Source organism: Nicotiana sylvestris, chromosome 10, assembly GCF_000393655.2.
Source record: "Nicotiana sylvestris chromosome 10, ASM39365v2, whole genome shotgun sequence".
Taxonomy (NCBI): domain Eukaryota; kingdom Viridiplantae; phylum Streptophyta; class Magnoliopsida; order Solanales; family Solanaceae; genus Nicotiana; species Nicotiana sylvestris.
The window spans coordinates 135192081-135214535 of record NC_091066.1 but is presented as its reverse complement, the minus strand read 5'-3'; the positions used below and the strand labels follow the sequence as shown (position 1 = coordinate 135214535).

The following is a 22455-nucleotide window of genomic DNA, read 5'->3' as shown; positions in this document are numbered from 1 at the left end:
TATTTGGTGCTGCAAGTTTATGTTAAAAACATATCACCATGGTTGTTCTAGTAATCTAATATGACTAAGTTGTATTACTCCGACAATTAATCTATTATAATTATCAATCAATCAACTATACATTAATTCCAGATTGGTCAAAATCGGCCATCTATATAATCGGCACCCATTCCCCTCTATCACATTCATAAATAATATATGATAATATTGCAAAAGAAAATAAAATATATCACAACTATCGATACATAGATACAAGCTGGACTTGCCAAGTGTGTTCAGGATGGTTACTTCAAATAATGTACATTCTCTATCATTTTCTTCTCAGCTGATTTTGCTACAATCTTACCTACCCGACTAGCGACTACAACTTTAGAACTAACAATGAGAGGTACGAAGAATGTGTGTGAAAGAATAAATACACAGCTAATTCTACGTATCTGCTAATGTTGTCTAGGTGAAAGGTGAAGCGCCGAGTCAAAGAAGAAAATTTTGTACAAAAATTCTGGAACTCAGCTCTTTCTAGGTGCCTTTGGCCGTGTTTTCATGCTTGCTCTCCGAGCCACATCCCACGCCTTCTGAGGTGCCAAGACGCCAGCCTGAGATGCAAAAAATGACTCATAACCGGGTGAATCAAAGGCGAAACCAGTATGCTTTGATTTCTGTCCAGGCAGTTGCATTAGGGCATATCCCCTTGCTTCATCTGGAGAAAGTTCATTACGAATCTCCAATAACCCAACCCTGCTATTGTCAATCTCGTGCTTGTGAATTTCCTGAACAATCTGATAATCATATGGGAAAAACCATCTTTGAGCCCTGAAAGGAAGCAACTAGTAGTGTTAAAAGTGAACTACTTCCAGTAGTCATACAAGAAATTAGAGATGTGAAATTACTAGAGAGAAAATCTCAGCAAAGATGTGAAATTACTTTGTAAATTTACATTTTCATTCACACAATTTTGTTTAGCTTGAGAGAAAATCTCAAGGACACAATGATATGTCCTTGAGAGGTAGAATTGGAAAGAATGTTCAAATAAAAGATCCTAGAATAATGTATACTGAAATGTAATACATAATATTAATTCAAGTAGTTTAAGAAAATTTACTGCAGAAACTTACCCCTGATATAGGAAGTCGACAAAAAGTGCAGCAACTGGTACAAGCAGCAGTGTGAGGTAGAAATAAAATGTGCCCATCAGGACAAAGATGACTAAATGGATACCCTCCTGTGGTGAACAAGAACAAACAACGTTAGAAAGTGAAATGACATTAGGAACACAATAAACATGTACGGAAACTCACCTGTTCTTTATGCAAGTGGATACCCGAGTAGATAAAGACGAAAATGAACCATAATAATATGCTCCCTCCAACACTAATGTGATGCCATCTTGTAATTGTGTTGCACATCATAAGGAGACGCAAATTGACAGTTACAACAACACAAGTGTAGGCCATTGTACTGACATCCCATAGACCAAACATCCTGCCAGATGAATTCATGCCCTTTGTACTCGAAGAAATTACGAAATTATACAGGACTAACGATTGATATACTGCAAAAAAAGCCCAGGTAGCCACAACTCTCCACTTGAAGAATGTATTCCTAATTCCTTCCCTGTATAACTCGGGATATTTCTTGGAGAGAGATGCACTGACATCCTAAATGCACAATAAGTGTATAAACAACAAGAAACAACAGTAGTTAGAATAATCATCACTGTCATACATTGTAAAAGCTGCGAAAAAACTATATTAAAAATATAATATACCTTCTCAAAAAGCCCAAGAATAATAACAGGAAGCGCTGTAAAGATCACATTGTAGAGAGACTGAAACCAATCATCATAGAACCTCTGACCAGAGAATCCAGTGCGGAAGGTAAACCAAAACTGAGTCAGTGTAAACATCAGATTCTTGTAAAAGAAATATGTCACCACCTGCATAGAAAAATTCCAGATCACATAACTTCCCGAACAGACCATACAAGTTTGCACAAAGAAGACCAGATGAAGGTAAACCTTGCATATTCTAAGATATGACCAGCGCCCATGGACAAGCAATAAATCAGTGAGAAAGCGGAACTGAGCTATTGCAAAATCACTAGACATGACTGCCTGCATTCCCTCCTGTCCGCTTATTCCAACACCAACATGAGCAGCTTGAATCATACTCACATCATTAGCACCATCACCAATACTAAGAGTAATTCTCTGTGCCCCCTTCCTAACCAAGCTGGTTACCTGAAAGCAATGGGAAAGTCGCTAAATATCTCTAGCCTACAAGTTTGACAATCAAAAAGCTCATCCTAACATTACAGCATTTTTTATTTGTAACTTCAAGAATATCACCAAAACTCTAAACTGTAACGGTGACTCCAGAAGAAACTAAACCGGTTGATAATGAAATGTGAACCCCAAAAGAGCATTCCCAGGCATACAAATATGCCGAGTTTATTACAAAGTTATAAAGAGAGATAGGGAAAAGATTTAATGAAACCTATCATATGCGTATAAATTCATGGAATTTAAGCTGCCAGGCAGATGTGACTGACAGAAACTAAGGGATGGATGAAAATTGGTGACTTCATCCATGCTTTTAGTTAAAAAAGCACGTTTCAGCGTGAAGAAACCAAAAGTCAGCTTGACAGTTTCCAAGGTGGCTTAAGGACCTCACCTGAGCTTTCTGTAAAGGAGAAACACGGCAGCAAACCACTGCACTGCAATTCAAGCTCAAATTCAACAACATTACACGAAGACTGGGGTCTAAGGCATACATTAAGCACTTCCCATCAATTACTAGCGCTAACTTTGGTCCAGATGCCGAATGGAGAAACTCTTGCGCTTCGTCATTACATTTCCGGAGCTCATTCTTGACTGTGTCTTTCATAAAACGAGCAAGCTCCACTTGGTCACCCTTGTGGGAAAAAAACAGTAATTGTTAAATAGTTGTGGATTTTCAAACTGACAAACAAGATAATCAAGAAATGCTGCTCACTCTATCTTCCACTTCTCTGATTTCATCAGTTTCTGAGCTAATAACAAATTGTTTCATGCTGTTATTGATCAAATTGCATGCTGCAATACACAAGTGAATCAGGATAAGATAGTACATCGAAAGCAAATATCAAGTATCAAAAACAGACTGCCTATTTCTTATACCAACCATAAGCAATGTTTATTGCTGTTTCCAGTTTATCCCCAGTAAGCACCCAAATCTTAATTCCAGCCCTTGAAAGAGTCTCTATGCAGGCAGGTACACCTTCTTGAAGCTTGTCTTCTATAGCAGTGCATCCAATCAAGACAAGATCCTTTTCTATCAGTTCTGCCACCTGCATATAACTACACACTTAGAAAAGTAATGACACTTGACTGAAGCCCTTTAATTTAAAACACAAGTGAGTAAAAACTCTGGATGAAGAATAATAAGCGAAGAAGAGCTCCAAGGATGCAACAGTGGTAGAATGTAGAGCTGATAGTAATTATAGTATTTGGATAGGACGGAATCCAAAATTGGAGTAGTAAAAGTGGGTGGCTGAAGAAAAGACTCAGTGGTGGACGGAAGACAAAGGAGCATATCCTATCAAGTCAGGCTACAAGGCACTTAACGCTACACCAACAGTATCCTGGCCATGGAAGGCTATCCAGAAAACTAAAGTTCCCCAGAAGGTGGCTTGATTTGGGTGATTCTTACTAGTGACTAGTGAGGCTTGCCTTGGGCAGGATAATATAATGAAAAGGGTTATCTCTCTGGGCAACAGGAGCTATTGCGCGAAAAGGAGAAAGATTCAGTAAGCCATCTTTTTTATTCATTGCTCGGTCGCCAAAGAACTGTGGAACCTATTCTCTGTTCATCTTAAGATGTACCAGATCCCAACTGAGGCAAAAACACTAGGTGATTTCTCTCCCATATGCCCAAGCCTTGGTGGGCAATGGTACCCAGTACCTGTGGTGGTGCGAGGTAGCAAGTATCCGGTGGAATAGTTGAGGTGAAGGAAAGTTGACCCGGACACCTAAGTCATCTCAAAAAAAAAAAAAAAAAAAAAAAAGAGGACCAAAGGAGTTAAAACATGTTCTACGGTGCTGGAAGGGAGAGCAAAGGTCCAGAAGAACAAGAGTATCTTATGGTAATCAATAAATTTGTGAGTTCTGTAGGTGTTAAGTACAGCAAGAAACATAAGATCTCTTTGGAGGAAGAAGCTCCTCAGTGCACTACTGAAATACTCCTCTCTCCTTTTTGTATTTTTTTGTGTGCACTACTGAAATACTCCTCTCCTTTTTGTATTTTTTTTTTTTGTGTGTAATCTTCAAAATGTGAACAATTAGATAAATGTTAGATTTTATCAGCTCCCTCATGCCTTCATGCTGAAGACATAACTAAGTAAATAAAAGTGTGGTCTATCTAACAGCTTAAGCTTTTCGATGAGATGGTCACACACTTCAACATGGTATCAGAGCAGACATAGGTCTTGATTTGAGTCTCACCGCCTCCCATTATCAAAAAGAATTTTCACATGCTTGACCCATGAAAAAAAATAAGGCTAGAACCCGAGGGGGCGTGTTGAAAACATAACTCTATCAACTTAAGCTTTTAAATGAGATGGTCACACACTTCAACATTTCAATTTCTAACAACGGATAAATATTTGCATAGATACACTAACTTGGTGCTATAATCAATAATATAATACCCTCTTTCAACTGAGAGAGAGAGAAGGCTCCAAGCTAGAGTACATTCTTTTTTGGCTTAACCATCTAGCATCTGAAGCGTACTAGCCAACTAAACCTAATTCACGGTGGGTAGGACCACTAAGGAGGTAAAGCGCTCCCTACCAAGAAGTTCTCCATTCAAAAAGCTCAAACCCGAAACCTCTAATAAAGGATGAAGGATCCCAACCATCCCCCATATCCCTAGTTGTAAGCTAGAGTACATAATGACAAGAACTAGCATCATTAAAGAATGATCAAAATGTATTTCTTAATATACAACCTCCATCCATTTATAGTCTTAAGATTTAAGAGCATCTTAACAGCTGATAACAGCGGGCAAATACTTGAAATCTACTACGAACTGTTGCCAAAAAGCTATTAATGAGTTTAATTACATCATCCATTCTCTGGAATAGATCAAATTATACTTTGAAATCAATTTTGGAACTTAAGTCCGGCACCTTGAGCCTGAAGGATAACAATGAAGGGAACTTTTGAAACATGCAGAATAGAGCAACCCTTGCCAAAAGGGACTAGCAAATTTTCAAATCTCTTCCATCAATCAATGTAAATAACGATAAAACTAGAAATCCCAAGAAAAGACGAACTTAACTGTGCCAAACAATGAATTAACAATCATTAAAAGTCACCTCGAAAAAGGAAAAATATATTAAAAAACAGACAAAATGTAATAGATCTGGAAAATATAACAGCAGTGTGAACTACTGATACGCACCTCATCCAATTTCTTCTCTCGATCTCGAAGAGAAGATTTTGCTTGAATGAATTTTTCATTCCAACTTTCATACTCATCTGGGGTTAGATCTCTATAAGCCAAGCAAAGTGTACGAAGTCCAGCAGCACCAAATTGCTCCAAGTGCTCCCTAGTTCTTTTTTTCAAATCATTGTCTCCATCATGCAACCTCTCATAAATAACATTATCTGCACCCTGTGAAAAAGAAGGCTCTATGATAATATTCTAAGAAGTAATCCAAGTAAAAAGTCTTTCTTTGTAAAGTGCCTACCTTGCAATAGAGTACCAATCTGCCATCAGGATAGCGACATACAACAGACTGACGCTTTCTCGTACTGAATATAAAAATAAGGATCACAGTCAAACCTCATAGCATCATGCAGGCAACAGATATTATAAGTTAGAAAGTCCAAAGACCTGTTGAATTCAAGGACATTCAAAATCTCATAGGGTATATCTTGAACCTTTCCCATCTTCTCAACATGTGATTCGCGCACATAAATCAATGTTGGAGTACGCCTGCAAAAATGTAAAATTAATGGAGGACCAGAAATAAATAGAAGAGCGAGCAGTAACAATGACACAAAATAAGCAACCCTAACTCTTTCCATAATCTGATATAACTATGTATTTAGCAGACAATGCCTTTTGCTAACTGTTCTAACAGATAATTTATTGAACCCGGTTTCTGTTACCGACAATATACTATTTCTTACATAATCTTCCACCGAGAGAAAAATAGCATGCAATTAACAAGTTGACACCTCAAGAAAATAAATACCAGAAATTTGGTTCACGCCATCACTAGATTTCTCAATTCATTCTACAATTAAAATCCCCTACCCCCACCACAAACAACTCAACCTCCCACCAAGATGGCGTTTATAGTACCTGTAGTTAGTGTAACAGAATATTCTGTTAAGAATCTATAGATGTTCTTAAGAGTTAGCACCAGAAACAGCATATTTCATTTTCAATTTGAATCTCTTCTTTCCATACTTGAAGAAATTAACAAGAAGAATCAGATTAGAAGAATAGGTTTACATGCACTATTCCATGAAATGGTGATTGGTTTCACCACTTAGACTTTGAAGACAACAACACTCCTTAAGTCTTCCAGCCACATAATTTATGTTAGTTACCACCTAAGCTTCCATAGATACACATAATAAACAGATTCACGATGAAATCGTATCACTTCCAGCAGCATAAATGTAACAGAAATTCTACTTCTTCTTTCTGATAGGTCTAATTAAAATTGTAAGTAGCCACGCACTTGTAAAAGAAGAAGCCAAAGTTCTTTGCTGCTGCAACCAGAGCAGCTTCATCAGGAGAAGCTGCCTGATATCGTATTTTTTCTGGGGTCTCTTCACCTTCAGGCAGCACGGTATGACATATTGCAAGGCATCTGAAGAATTCCTGAACAAACAACCTTGGTCATTGTTAGGTTAGATGTCTATGAGTGCTAAAGAAGAAATCAGACTGCACTTTTGTATTCAAATCCAAAAGTTACTAACCAAATTTTATATTCCCCCCAAACAAAACCATATACAAAATGTTCACCTTTTCCTTAATGCATAGCCCCAACATGTTCTCCATGTAAAATGAAACAACAACCATTTTCAAGTCTTCTCTTAATAATGCGGGAAAAATGGGCATTCAGATTAAGATGAAGGGAGTAAGAGAATGGAGGTCAATAACACAATGAGTTGCATATGAATATCAACTGAAGGCCACAGAAATAACTAAGTAAAAAAAGAACATAAAACAAAGGCGAGCGAATGAATAGAAGTTTTTGATTTTTACTAAAACAGTGTAACTTACACTTTTAGCTATATCTAATTTCCATTAACTTCGTTAACAACAACAAGAAGGTTCTGCATATATATATATATAGAGAGAGAGAGAGGGGGGGGGGTTGGGGGGGGGAGGGGAGGGGATCACTACTACAACAGCAGTTCTTTATGGTCTTTTGTTTAGCAGCAAGTTAATGATTTTTCATTGTTCAAACAATGACTTGGGCGCAAACCAACTGATTTTTGTGGTTTTATTCCACTATAATAATCCCATCATATACCTTGCATGCATCAGGATTAGATTCATTCCTCCAGGCACCTCGCATCAGCCGAGCATCATCAAAATTGAAACCTTTTTCTCGTGCCTTGTTGGATGATTTTTGAACCTATAACAATTCTCCAAATCAACAAAATGCTGAGCCATGAATCTGTTTATATTTTATACCTATTTAAAGGTTGTTTACCTCAACTCTCATTCCACTTCTTTGTGCAGTTCCCATCTCAATTTCAGTAATACCACTGCCATATATCTCTCCTCCAATTGAACACTTGAAAAACTCCATCAAGTTCCTCGTTAGAGTTCCAGTTTTGTCAGAAAATATGTATTCCACCTACCCATAGAGATCAATGATCAATGATTCACACATAGACAGTTCAAATTATAGCTAAGGGAAAATAAGGACACATATTGCACCGCGAGCAAAACAATTTCACCATACTAGTCCCTGACTCAAAATTACCTGCCCAAGTTCCTCGTTCAAATTAGATGTCCTAGCTTGTGCAGGGGTGTTACTCTCAGCATGGTACATGTGTAAATCATTGTTGATGAATTTTGTGGACTGAATAAACTTAATCATCTGTAAGTGAAAACCAGAGAAAAGATAAGAATAAGAGAAAAAGATACTTCAAATCAAAATTCTGCATAACGCAACAACAAAAACAAACAAAAACTGTTAGGATCTACCTCAACAGAAACATAGAGAGAGATGGGAATAATCGGTGAATAGAGAGTGATTAAGGTGAACATGGTCAAAGCAGCTACCTGTGCAAAAACCAAAAGAGTAAATGGAAACAAATACAAAGAAAGAACAGCAGAAATAATGAGAAGGTTCAGCAAGTCGAGAAAATCTATTAGTTACCACAAATTTATTGTCAGGATTGGATTGTGCATCAGCACTGCTTTCAAACCGTAAATAATAATATTTCTTATTTATGAAGATACCACTGCAAAGATCCAAGAAACATTTTCAAAACTGATGGGAATATAAAGCAGTGCTCTAAAATGGCAGGTAGCTTGTAGAAACTAATCGAACCTGCCTATAGCTCCTAATAGACACATGCTGAAGAGAACACTAAAAAGAGTCAAAATAAGTTTATCAAGTTTCTTCTCCAAGGAGCTTCTCTTGGAAGGAATCTTCATTGCATTCATCATAACCTGCAGTGAAAACACAGTTGACGATCTACTTAAAATATAAACCTAAGCGAAGAAGCAAAAGAAAACAAGGGTCACAAAGCACAGCATAAAGATAAACCAATTGAATATTCGATAACGGCAGGATGTTCCTAAATCTTTAGACAAAAATATCCATGAATAGAATAAAAGAAATAGTTGTTACTGAACTAGTTAATGGCATGAGTAACCTACTTCTTTAAATTATTTTTGAAAGATGCCCAGCAAAATTAACTCGTGCCCCCCACCCCCACACCCCACACCCAAAAAAAAAGAGGGACAGGAGGAGAGACAAAGATAGATAGCCTGTGTATGTGTGTGTGGTAGCTTATAACTTAAATAAAAAATTGGTACCTTTGTTTCATGCCCTGAAAAAATGACAGCCCCAACAATGTACTGTGTGTTTCTCAGGCTGCAGCCCTGTACAAAATAGAGGTAATATCAAGAAGGAAAATGCAACTCATAATTAACAAGTATACTTTCTCCGCATCAGAGAAGAAGGATAGCAAATGCAGAGAAACTCCAAGTTTAATGCACAAAATGGAAAAGAGAAGGACTCAGGTTATATTAACATGAACCAACAATAAGAGTCAATAAACCATAATTTCTCCTGTTTTCCATCTACTGGTAAAGTTGTTGCCATGTGACCAGGCGGTCACGGGTTCAAGCCGTGGAAACAGCCTCTTGCAGAAATACAGGGTAAGGTTGCGTACTATAGACTCTTGTGGTCCGGCCCTTCTCCGGACCCCGCGCATAGCGGGAGCTTAGTGTACCGGGCTGCCCTTTGCCCATCTACATAATATTGTATGAACCACACACACAGAGAGAGAGAGAGAGAAACAGACAAACAAACAAACAAAAGATGAAGAAAAAACACACGGGAAAAGACTAAGTACCCTTAATAGAAGTTGATTTGGACCGAGTGGCAAGGTTTGTTTTTGAATTATCAGATTGCCAGCGAAAGTGTATAATGAGTTATTAGGTTGCTCACACTGTACTTCTCCTGGAAAGACGAAACATACAAGGAAACATCAAACACATCATCCTACAAAGGAATATTCAGGGTTGCATTAGAATCAAATAATCAAGATTTCACTAAAGACGTAACAAAATCATCATGATGTGATATAAATGATATAGCAATAGCATTTCTGTTAAAAGCATCCGCAGGAGATCATAGATACTCAATGGTAACAATCTAAAATGTTTTAAGCTGTTCGTTCGCAGTAACTTATATTTATACATGAATCTTTGTTTTCATTATGTGGACGCCACATTAACAATTACTCCACATCTGCTTCTAACGCCAAGGTCAGAAAATAAGTATCAACAATGTATGACCTCCTGAACTTACATGCTAAGTATATAAAATTAAACCATGACTATTGGTGTTAAAGTGCACCGTAATCAAGAGAACATCAAAAGCATGTTTCCCCAATTCTGATGGTTAACTTGTGGTTGATTTTACCTAATCTGATGCTTAGGAAGCAGCAAAGAGGAGAAAGCTAGATGGAGAAAATTCTGCATGCCTACTCAAATTTAAGATGATGACATTTGGACATCAGAAAATCCACATACATGCATAATCATGCAGAGACTAGACTGAACTAGCAGCACAGAGGACCAACCTTTAAATTCAGAGACTTTATCGGGAGTCACATAATCCCAGGTTTTCTCTAGTGCTTTTCTGATCTTTAAATTAGTTTCACCATCCAAATTTGCTGTCTGCAGTAATTCATGAAGAAATCAAGAGAGAAGGACGGTAGAGATAAGAGACCAATGCATTCATTTATGGTATATAAGAATATTCCTTTCGAAATAAACTAGACCAAGGTAGTTTTTTCTCAAAAGGAAATTAAAAGAAAAAAGATCATTTTGATGCAGACCAAGTACAACCTCAGTGTAGCAGACCCCATCAGGGTTTGTGCTGGCAAGAAAAAGAAGATCTGCTGGAAAGAACTGGTCCTGCTTAACCTGCACAAGAATAACCAACTTATACCACCTTAAATTCTTCACTGAAATAAAGAGCATTTCCTAGTTTTTGTCAAAAGTTCACAAACAAATTTCTTTTGAAGTACTGCAACTATTTTGAGAAGCAACAAATTTGAATTCCTTAACTTTTTTTTGTGGGAGAAGGAACACAGTGTATTTTCCATTTGAAGATTCTCCATAATTATCCTAGTAGGTCTACCAAATTTGAATGATGGCCAGATAGTCATCCCCAAGGTGGGAGCCCACAGACTGAGCTAGACAAGCAGATTGGTGGCTGTTTATAACTCTTTAGATTCAACCCCACATAAAATAAGGACTTAACTTTTATAAGTCTTAGAGCTTAGATCCAAAGTTCTCAGCTACTAGAGCTTACCTGTACTTCAATAATAGAAGTATCCCTGTATTTATCTAATATCTTGTTTAATGATGTGTAAAACAACTTTCATGAGAGGTGTGTTACCAATTTAATATAGTGAGTAGACAGAGTCTTTGATTTATGATTAGGTAAGTCTACCTCTATTTCATTAATGTTGTTTTAGAGCTCACTAAATAGCGAATGGATGGTCTTCAACATGGCATTGCTCCAAGCAAGGGCGGAATAGAGATGGTGCAGTTAAGGGGCAGGTAATTAAGTAATCTAGTGTCTTTCTCAAGAGCAACTAAGAGGATGTCAGTACCAATTATTCACCATCTTCCGCAATGCACGAGAATCCACCAAGAGGAAAATGTATGGTAACATGAATTCAAATATTTTAGTAGTTAGCCATTCACATAGCTCACTCAAAGCCAGAATTTAAACGGCCATGTGACTAACTGGTGTCACGACCAGACATCCAGCTCTGACACCATCAAAAGCAGATTCTAACTCATATATATGCAAAAAGAAGCATATCCACGACAGCTTTGGCGCAATATAGACTTTCTCCTTTGATGACCAGTAGTTCAAGGGTTTGAGAAGTGGAAACAGCCACTTTGCAGAAATGCAAGTAGAAGGTTGTTGCCTCGCTGGTATACATCCTCTCTCCTACCCATACTAAAGCATTTAACTAAAGAAAAGTTGATTGGCTAAATGTTCTTGTGACTTAGACATTAAATAGTTGGATGTCATTCCAGATTCTATGATCAGAATAAAATCTCTTTTGAAACTATAAGATCAAAGAGGAACAGGTTAGTGTTGGAAAAAGAAATATGTTGGAAACAATAGAGCATTTATCAACAAAGTGACAAGCAATTAAAGTATGTGTTCCACTTCTTTTACACTGATACCATCTTCCATTTACCTTGGTTACCCTAGTTCAAACATGTCAGTCAACTAGGATGCTGGTATATATGGATCAATTCAAAGTAGAAAAGAATCCTTCTGAAATGTGAATGTACCCATGCAGATTACGTACTTAAAAATAATCAACAGACACACATCCATGTGAAATATCCATTAATATAACAAACTAGCAGAAAATAACCTTCAAACAAGCTAAGATAATTCCTATGTCACAAATCAGACAAAACAAAAGTCGATAATGAACGTCAAAAACAAAAGAGCTGGAGCGAGAAAGCTGCATAGCTAGTTGGATAAAAAACAAAAGAGAGTACAAAACTGCAATGACTTCTTTGTACGTTTACACTTACTCTCACAATGTCTCCAACCTGCAGCTTCTTCCAAGGTACAGAAACCCAATTTTGATCTTGCAACACGTCTATAGAAGAATTGTTAATTGACAAGTCATTCTGAAATCGCTTCTGTAATAATATCAAAGGAACAAGAAAAGCAAACGTAAGCAAATAGGTCAGATGCAAAAGGGAAAAAGGATAATCTATCTTAAGAACGTCATGAAAAAATGGCATTTTATGAATCAAAACTATGAGAAGGAAATGGACAACCAGTACTCACCCAATCCTCCCAAGCCTCCTTAATAAGAGAGACGAGAAGCACCAAGCTCAAAGGAAGCACATTCGTTATTGGACTTACAGGACTGCATTAAAGCATTATTTTCAGGCAAAAATACGCAGGAAACATAGCTCAGCTAATACAATGTACTGATTCACTTCTTAAAACAGTTGCAAGAAGATTTTAGTCACCAGATGATCAAAATAAAGAAAAAATCTCTTCTTCCAGGCCCAATTCTCACAATAAAGTAATCTCACTTATTCTCACGAGCACATCCCCACTTCTATCTTTTTGGTGTTTGGGGAGACAAAGAGAGAGGATAAGTTAAGCCACATAATACATACTGAAGAGACAAATTGACATACCTGACCGGAGTGCACGACAAAATTGAGATCATAAGGAAATACAGATTAGCCACCCGCCTGAACTGTCATTATAAAAAGAAGGGTGAAGAGATAAGATAAAGATTATAAAAAGACAAGTATTGAATAATACAGCTGGATTGGGAACTTTATCCATATTTACGGTTATGTAATAACTAATTTACATTTAAAAGATGCTTCCAACATTCTAAATTTCCAACTTGCTAATCTACAAGAGCAGACAAGAAAGACTACATCTATTGGAAAGGCAGGAAAGATGGTACTTTTCAGTCAAGTCATGCTACACCCTTTTGCTCAATTCATAGAATGCAATATCAATTTGGCCTTGGAAAAAGATTTGGCGAAGTTCTGCTTCTTACAAAGTTCAAATCTTCACTTGGTGGGTCATCTGGAGAGAAAGAAACTCCAAAATTTTTGAAGAGGAAAAGGAGAATGTAGCTAGTCTTAAATTCATTGTATTTCTCTGCTTACTTTTTGGAGTAACATTGGCAAATGTACATGATACTCACGATGTTGAGGCCATGATTGACCTTATTAGTTCTTTGCACAACTTGTAGGGTCTTCTTTTGATCTACTGTTGTACATGACATCATACTCTTGATGTTGGTGCTTATATAAAACTTTACCCTACTTATCAACAAAAATTCCAATATGCTAATATTCTGAATTTCTCAAAATGTTAATCAAATTTTGTTTTGAAGTACATTGAACAAAGTGCCTAGTATTCTTAATTCCTGAAACGCATGAATTAGGACATCGCGGAGGCACATGACTCAACTCTTGGTGCCTTTAGATTGGTCTGATGCCCTTGAAAAAAAATAAGTAGAAAATTTTCATATAAGGGAAACAGAACATTTCTTATTACTTTTCTTTTCTCATATAGATACGGCGGGACTATATCTTATAGTTTTCATGAGCTTTTTTCTTGACCAGTATCATATTGCATGAACGAACCTACTTAAAAATCTTTACCAGTTACTCAAGAAACTTCTCCCTCTACATTCTATGTTAATAGGTTTCAACATGGCATACATGATTTAGAACGAGGTCCTTCTATGAGGTTATTGCAGGATCATGGACCTCTGTATTAAACATCCTGTATAATAAGCTCATGTATAGCTGATTTAACTAAATTTTGTGTAACTCGGACGTTTCCAACTTTCGAACTAAACTTACAGTTAAAGCTTGGTAGAGATACGGACTGCTTAAATGAGCGAAAGCGATAGTAGAAGACGTAACATAGGAGATAAAACAATTTACCTGTTCAAATAACCCCTTTGGCAAGAATGTTATGATGTCATACTTTGTGGTCGACACAGAATTTCCCTGAAAAAGAAAAGGGAATTCACCACATCATTTTTAGGTGCAATTTAACACTTGTAAGGAACATGGTTGTATATGCACAGCACTAGACAGCTAACATTTGGAATCTTCCTTAATAAACGATTTAAGTGACCCTTGAAGAGAGAGTTTTGGCACCAACTAGCCATTCCAAATAGCATTTAACCTATCCATCATTTTCCAGTAACTGAAAGGGAGCCTTAGCACAATAGTAAGAGTTAGTCACTGCGTGACCAGGATGTCAGGGTCATGCAACAAAAATAATATGGTCCAGTCCAGGCTACCTTTTCATTAAATTCCCATCCTTCCCAGGACCCATGGATAGCGGAAGCTTAATGCACCAGGGTCCAGGCTACCTTTTTATTAAAACCCCAGCCAGTAAACTCAAACTATTTCAAGTCCTTACACATCAACCAATCCCTGAACCCACATTTACCATTCTAAACCAATGCATTTGGTGATAATTAACAAAAAAATTAAGACTTTTACAGAGGAAATAACATATACACAATAATTAAGAATGAAAAGAGGAAAAAACCTTGAATTTGGTGAGAGCATTGGCATCACGATCATTACAAAAGACGGTTCGATGACCAGGCGCTTGTGGCTGTACTTTACCCAAACGAATGTTCTTAGAAGATGCGATTCTGTTCCTCATCGCCGCTGTTCCATCCGCCGATCCAGATCCTCTCCATCCCCCCGCCATAATTCCTCTGATCTCGCGGACCAAATATTCTTCTCCCGAACGGAATATTTTCTTCTACAAATTCCTTTGATCTCAACGGAACTACGCCGTCGCCGGAGGATATTCCTTTGATTTCGCCGGACCTACGTCGCCGGCCGGAGCAATTCTACTTCTCGTCTTCTTCTTCTTCTTTTATGTATTTGTTTTTTGATTAACTTGATAAATTATGAATTAAGTGGAACGAAGTTGAAGAAGACGAGTTTTCCAACGATTGAATTTTTCATAAATTCAACCTTTTCTTCTTCTGCTTCTCAACCAAGTTTTTTCCATTTCTTTAACCGCGTTGAAGAAGAGAATATTTTTGGAAAAAAGAAAAAAAAAGAGAATATTAAATTATTTTGTTTTATGTTTAGTTTTTTAATTTTATGCATACAACGAGGAATTGGCGCGTGAAAGACTGTGTGAATTGACTGTGAAGAAGGTTTAATATGTTGGGTTTACACGTGCTAAAGGGAGCGTTTGGTAATATGGGATTGTGTAGTTCATTTTTCTTATTTTTGTCGTATTTCTATTTTTGAGTCTAGGGAGTTGAACAAACTATAGGAGGACTTGGTAAAGAACGATGACATTTTGATAGTACTAATGTGCGCATCGGCGCAATGTAACGGTACGACCGTTGAAGATTTCAGGTACGTGGCGGTTATTGACTCGGAATGCATTCTCTAATGCCTTTTTAGGCAAAAAAAAAATACGTTTTTACTACTAAAAAAAATTACATAAATAACTAAAATACAGTATAATACTACATTTTACTTTAACGAAAAGTTAGCCGTTAAAGTAAAACGCAGTATTATACTGCGTATTATTAAAAAATTAATTTTTTTAAGGAAAACGTAGTATAATACTGCATTTTCCTATTAATATTGGGCCCGGCTATATTTAATTAAAGGGAAACGCAGTACAATACTGCGTTTAAGGAAAATGCAGTATTATACTACATTTTACTCTAAAAAAATAGAAAGCTCTTCTTCCCCAAGACAACGACAGAATCATCACCATTAAAAAAGAACACCCCTGCTCCACTGCTGGTCCCCCCTCCCCCCCAAAATCAAAATTTAAAAAAAAATTGGGCCCCACCCGTCACCCAAAAAGCAAAGAGTGTAGGTCCCGCATACAAGACAAGCTTTGAATTCCTTCATTCAGGTGCAAAATTTCGATTTGACTCAATTTTAAAAAACTTAAATCGAGGTATTTCGATTTTGTTTATGTCGAAACTCGTATAGTACATGCATATTTCCGTTGTTGAATATGTTTCCATGTTAATTTGTGTTATATTTGTGTTTAAATTTGTATCTTATTTATACCCGGATTGATTTATTAGTTTTGGGACAAAAAATTGTTAAAATTTGACAAATAATTTTAAATGTTAATGTTATGTTTTTATTTGCTTAAATAATAAATAAATATTATTTATTTAGTTTGTTGTTCATATTTGTATGTTATGTTTGTTGTTTTTATATGTAACAGTGACCTTTTAGCGTAGTAAAATATAGAGTCTTTTAGCGTAGTAAAATATAGAGCCTTTTAGCGTAGTAAAATGTATAGCCTTTTAGCGTAGTAAAAAATTAATTATTTAATTTATAAAAATAAACTTACAAAAGTAAAAAATTAATATATGTTGTCAAATTAACTCAAATATCGAACCTGGAACCCATACATAATAATTAATTATTTAATTTATTAAGCTAACAAAATTCTAAAAATATTGAAATTGACATGCATAATAATTAAGGATAGCTTGGTGCTACCGGGCCTCAAATATCGAGCCTGGAACCCATACATAATTATTCAGTCCAATTCAAGGAATTTTAATTTAATTTCTTAAACTAACAAAATTCTAAAAAATTGAAATTGACACACATAATAATTAAGGATAACTTGGTGCTACCGGGCCTCAAATATCGAGCCAGGAACCCATACATAATTATTCAGTCCAATATTAAAAATAATTAATTATTTAATTTATTAAGCTAACAAAATTCTAAAAATGTTGAAATTGACACACATAATAATTAAGGATAGCTTGGTGCTACCGGGCCTCAAATATCGAGCCTGGAATCCATACATAATTATTCAGTCCAATTCAATAATTTTTAATTTAATTCCTTAAACTAACAAAATTCCATCGGTATTTGAAATTGACACGCATAATAATTAAGGATAACTTGGTGCTACCGGGCCTCAAATATCGAGCCGGGAACCCATACATAATTATTCAGTCCAATATTAAAAATAATTAATTATTTAATTTATTAAGCTAACAAAATTCTAAAAATATTAAAATTGACACACATAATAATTAAAGATAGCTTTGTGCTACCGGGCCTCAAATATCGAGCCTGGAACCCATACATAATTATTAAGTCCAATATTAAAAATAATTAATTATTTAATTTATTAAGCTAACAAAATTCCATCGGTAACTGAAATTGACACGCATAATAATTAAGGATAACTTGGTGCTACCGGGCCTCAAATATCGAGCCTGGAACTCATACATAATTATTAAGTCCAATATTAAAAATAATTAATTATTTAATTTATTAAGCTAACAAAATTCTAAAAATATTAAAATTGACACGCATAATAATTAAGGATAGGTTGGTGCTACCAGGTCTCAAATATCGAGCTTGGAACCCATACATAATTATTAAATCCAATTCAAGGAATTTTAATTTAATTTATTAAAGTAACAAAATTCTAAAAATGTTGAAATTGACACGCATAATAATTAAGGATAACTTGGTGCTACCGGGCCTCAAAAATCGAGATCGGAACCCATAGATAATTACTTAATCCAATATTAAAAATAATTATTTAATTTATTAAACTAACACACACAATTAATTTTCTTTAAATTATAGTAGACGACATGGACATTCCGCCTGCGCATCCTGGACCTGCCGAGGATCAGCTATTAGTGTTGCAGGGCGACCATAGGTCCTCCTTTGTATGGGAGGGACAGCTATCGGATGAGCCTCTCCGCGCCAGGAGACCTGACGATTTGTGGGAGTTCATGGCGCAGCATCCTTTCCATGCCCGCATAGTCGCGCGCCTACAGGCTACGGGCTTCTATACGATTTTTCGGATTGGGCGGATGCAGCTTGATTGGTCTCTCATCACGGCCTTGGTAGAGCGGTGGATACCGGAGACGCATACTTTTTACTTGCCCACTGGAGAGGCCACTATCACGCTGGAAGATGTTCAGGTTTTGTACGGGCTGCGCATAGATGGACGGGCACTGCCCCAGTACATTAGATCCATGACGCGTGGACAATATTTGGATATGATGGGGCAGTTTACTGGTTATAGACCTCAGGGTGACGATGTACAGAGAGGGGGCATTCGCGTTGCTTTGTCAGGCATCAGAGATCATATGGCGTTTTTGCACCCAGACATTACCGGCGAGACGGAGGATCTCCATATTGAGAGGTATATGCGGTTGGCGTTGCTCCTGCTTTTCGGGTGTGTCTTGTTCCCGAACACTTCGGGGAGTCTAGTGAGTATGCGTTTTCTCCATCATCTTCAGCAGCTGGATGATTTACCCTTGTACAGCTGGGGTGCTTCTGTTCTTGCATACCTGTATAGGAGCATGTGTCGGGCGAGCATACTTTGCGCGGTGGACATATGTGGATTTCTGCCCCTCCTACAGGTGACAACATTTTCGAATACTCCGTTCATTACTCCGAATTCTATATGGTCGAAATGACTCATAAATTTTACATCAACCTTTTATCTTAGGTTTGGATCTGGCAGCGGATCATGCCGTTGCAGCCACCTCTACCACCACTTGCGTCCGGTGAGGCTTATCTGTTTCTCCCTCTAGCTTCTAGGTGGGTTCTCCGGCGTGGGAACTACCGAGGGACCGATGCTCATCATAATCCCCCCTTGTCAGGGATGTGTTAGATATGCTGGTGGCCGGACAGGTAAATATGTACCTACACTTACTTGTTATAAATTGATTTGTGTTGCGCATACTCACTTTTATGTTATTATTTGATAGTTTATTTGGACGCCATACAGCGACGAGTTGCTAGCTCAGCTGCCCGATTATTGCTTAGTCGACCAACTGTTTTGGAGAACCTCCGTTCCGATGATCTTCTTCGATATGGTTGAGTATCATGCCACAGAGCGTGTGCTTCGCCAGTTTCACCGTCCCCAACCTATACCGGGGGAGCCTGCATGGGTCCCTACACACTATTAGCGGGATGACCGTGTCAGGGTGGACGATATATTTATGGGATGGCTAGAGCAGCAGGTCCATATTTGGGAGCAGCGAGAGTACCGTATTCCGCCACCACCTTCATTTACCCAGGAGGCCACTATTCATCTGTATACGTCATGGTACTGATGTCACACCCGATTGATGATCGGGAACCCCATTCATGTACTTGGCGAGCGCTACAGACCATACGTCGGGAGGCACGAGTCATTGGTATGTTTTTTTGGCTTATTAATATCTTATATTTGTTATATAGCATTATTTTTTTAATATCTTAAGTGTTTCACAGGCTATTGGGCATCACCTGGTCTACCAGTTGGGACAGGAGATGCAGCAGCATGCCGACAGTTCTGCACTCGTTGAGTATGGCCGGCGGGTGGCAGATCTGGCTCGTCGGACCCTGTTTCAAGCAAGAGATGGCACGAGGTTGGATAACGAGGCTCAGTATGCGATGCCAGAGGACTACCATCGGGGTAGGGCTTTCCCACGAGGCAGGGGTAGGGCACGAGGGAGGGGTGCCCCATGAGGGGGGTGCCCCACGGGGTCGCGGGGGACGGAGAGGAGGTGGTCCCCAGCAAGGGGGCGTTGAGGCACCTGTCGACCCACCTGTTGAGGGACATGATGAGGATTTTGGAGATGATCAGCCAGGTTATATACCTCAAGGTAGATGAGCCTTCCAGCATCATGCCGTCGTATAGCCTTCAGCTATCTCTGTCAGCATCGCAGGTCACCCCGTCAGGAGCATTGTCGATCATGGGTACATTCGACGGGGATGTAGACCAGTACTTTTCATGCCCATCTACTACAGCTGAGGATCGTCCGACCCAGGACGTGGATGGCGGGCGCAGGTTGAGTTATGCCTCATCCCCGGCGGTTGATGTGGATCTACCACAGGCGCAGGTATGTTTGTATTACTTTAAAATTTCAATTTGTTTTCTTTTCCTTAATGAGTTGTCATTAATTAATTTTTAACTTTCTTATGAAGGCTTCGTCCCAGCCCATCTTTGAGGCCACTACATGCTTTGATGAGGACACCACAAATGCATATACTTAGGAGGCCGACGAGACCACGGTGAGAAAATGTTTTTTGACTTAACACGTACAATACAAATATACTTTGTCACATGCTAAGATTAGTACTTGTTTTGTAGGTTGTTGACGGCTCGACGGTCTATTCTTCCGATCTTGCCAGATGTGGTGTCGATGCTGCTGCACATCCTCACATAAAGAGGCGGCTTGATGATGATAATCCAGATAGTGTACCCGGGCGATAGGGGATGCGACTTAGGCCAGCAGCAGCACTGAAGCACACAGGCTGCGGGACTCATTGATTTACTTATGTTTTTACTTTGTGTAAATAGTGCATTATGTAAATAATGGTAACAATTATCTTTTAATAACAATTTTATTTTAATTGCATTTGAACAGCAATTTTACTTTAACAGTACAACACAAGCACAAACCTTGCAAACCTAACACAAAAACAAACAGTAGAACTAATGAAAACACTGGACAAAGGAAAATAAAGATACACTACAATGCTCAACATGTACATGCCATTGTTTAGTCACTACCGCCTAGTATTCTCTGCTTCATCCACTCGAGCTTGTTTTCCAACTTTTTTTCTCTTCTTCCGCCTCCTTGAGTTTCGCCTTCAACTCTGCAATTTCAAGCTTGGATTGGCGCTCTCTGTCCTACTGCCCCGTACACACATCATGAAGATGATACAATTTGTTTTTGTAATATTCCTGCTCACATGGTTCATCAATCCATACCTTAAAATTGCATGTAGGTACGCCAGGTTGCCTATAAAACATGTTCATACACGCCCAGTAGCGGCGTCCAGCTTCTTCCCAACAATCGTACATCATGCTTTTGATTCCACAGTCGCACTTTGGGCAATAAAGGAGTTGTCGAGACATTTCTTAAAGAGAAACTTTGGTTTTATGGAAATATTTGCTATAGGTTGTTGTTAAGCGTAGAAAATAACTAGAATGCGCTTGTTATTTATAGGCAAGATTTCACATATAACGTAGTATTATACCACGCTTTACATACACGTAAAACGTAGTGTTATACCACGTTTTGCATATTAAATTTCTCTGAAATGACATTGTTTTATCCCATGGTTTTCAGCTTTTTCAGAACGACATGACAACTCAACAAAGCATAGTATTATACTGCGCTTTACATATTATTAACACCAATACATTGAATTTTTGAACAATTCTATGAAGAAAATAATACATTATGTAGATAATGGCAATAATTTTAGTTTAACGACACAGGTTATTGTGACAGAATTTGAACAACAATTTTATTTAAACATGACAACACAAACACGGCAAATCTAACGATACACATAACAAAAACAAACAGTAGAACTAATGAAAAGATACACTAGTACACTCAACGCGTACAAGCCACTGTTTAGTCACGACCGCGTACTACTATTTGCTCCAACCACTAGAGTTGGTCTTCCAGCTTTTTTTCTCTTCTTCTACCTCATTGAGTTTCGCCTTCAACTCATCAATTTCTTGGTTGGTTCGGCGCTCGCATATCGCTTGCCTCGTACAGGTAATATGAAGATCATAAATTCTCTTTTTGTAGTACTCCTGGTTATATGGTTCATCCATCCATACCTCAAATTCACATGTAGGCTTGTCGGGTTGCTCGTCCTCCTTGTTCATACATGCCCAGTAGCGGCGTCCACCATCTGGCCACCATTTGTACAAACTGCATTTTTCTCCGCAATAGCACCTTGGGACATAAACGGGTTGTTCAGACATTTCTTAAAGAGAAACTTTGGTTATTGTTAAGTGCAGAACATAAGTAGCATGCGCCCGTTATTTATAGTTAATATTTCACACAAAACGTAGTATTATACTGCATTTTAGTTATTGAAGTTAAACGACATGACAACTCAACAAAACATAGTATTATACCACGCTTTACATATTAAAGTTATTCTGCAACAAAACAGTTTTTTCACATGGTTTTCAGCTTTTTCAGAACGACATGACAACTCAACAAAACGTAGTAGTATACCACGCTTTACATATTAAAGTTATTCTGCAATTAAATAGCTTTTTATTCGGTCATTCCAACTTTTTGAGAATGACAATACAATAGATAAAACGTATTATTGTACCACGTTTTACATATTAGATTTATTTTTT

At 37.7% G+C, this 22455-nt stretch overlaps 2 protein-coding genes across 3 annotated transcripts; one reads left to right on the top strand and one right to left on the bottom strand.

Annotated features, from left to right (window-relative positions):
* Window positions 1-184: 184 nt before the first annotated feature.
* LOC104227922 (phospholipid-transporting ATPase 3-like) lies at window positions 185-15337 on the bottom strand. Of its 2 annotated transcripts, none has more exons than XM_009780301.2 (27): window positions 14848-15337; window positions 14229-14294; window positions 12951-13012; window positions 12589-12670; window positions 12327-12437; window positions 10602-10679; window positions 10334-10430; window positions 9602-9708; window positions 9060-9125; window positions 8569-8690; window positions 8395-8479; window positions 8220-8297; window positions 7996-8112; window positions 7720-7866; window positions 7537-7641; window positions 6736-6878; window positions 5877-5978; window positions 5731-5794; window positions 5442-5654; window positions 3162-3327; window positions 2994-3073; window positions 2673-2912; window positions 2018-2239; window positions 1769-1936; window positions 1299-1658; window positions 1116-1222; window positions 185-813 (listed from the first exon to the last, which is right to left on the bottom strand). In XM_009780301.2, exons 1-27 carry the CDS (start codon window positions 15013-15015, stop codon window positions 510-512), a joined length of 3660 nt encoding a protein of 1219 aa, XP_009778603.1. In that variant the 5' UTR covers window positions 15016-15337; the 3' UTR covers window positions 185-509. The 2 variants fall into 2 exon arrangements, with proteins under 2 accessions (XP_009778603.1, XP_009778604.1); XM_009780302.2 differs by having other exon boundaries at window positions 12951-13007; window positions 14848-14862.
* Window positions 15338-17926: 2589 nt separating this feature from the next.
* LOC104227927 (serine/threonine-protein phosphatase 7 long form homolog) lies at window positions 17927-19802 on the top strand. The gene is made up of 2 exons (XM_070159645.1): window positions 17927-18706; window positions 19566-19802. The coding sequence occupies exons 1-2, from the start codon at window positions 17927-17929 to the stop codon at window positions 19800-19802; spliced, it is 1017 nt and encodes a 338-aa protein (XP_070015746.1).
* The last annotated feature ends 2653 nt before the right edge of the window (window positions 19803-22455 follow it).

Coding starts and splice junctions, on each gene's coding strand:
- LOC104227927 (XM_070159645.1), top strand. CDS start 17,927: ATGGACATTCCGCCTGCGCATCCTGGACCTGCCGAGGATCAGCTATTA. Junction 18,707..19,565: donor GATTTCTGCCCCTCCTACAG/GTGACAACATTT, acceptor AGTGTTTCACAG/GCTATTGGGCATCACCTGGT.
- LOC104227922 (XM_009780301.2), bottom strand. CDS start 15,015: ATGGCGGGGGGATGGAGAGGATCTGGATCGGCGGATGGAACAGCGGCG. Junction 9,709..10,333: donor TAAAGTCTCTGAATTTAAAG/GTTGGTCCTCTG, acceptor TCGTCTTTCCAG/GAGAAGTACAGTGTGAGCAA. Junction 9,126..9,601: donor CAAATCAACTTCTATTAAGG/GTACTTAGTCTT, acceptor TATTTTGTACAG/GGCTGCAGCCTGAGAAACAC.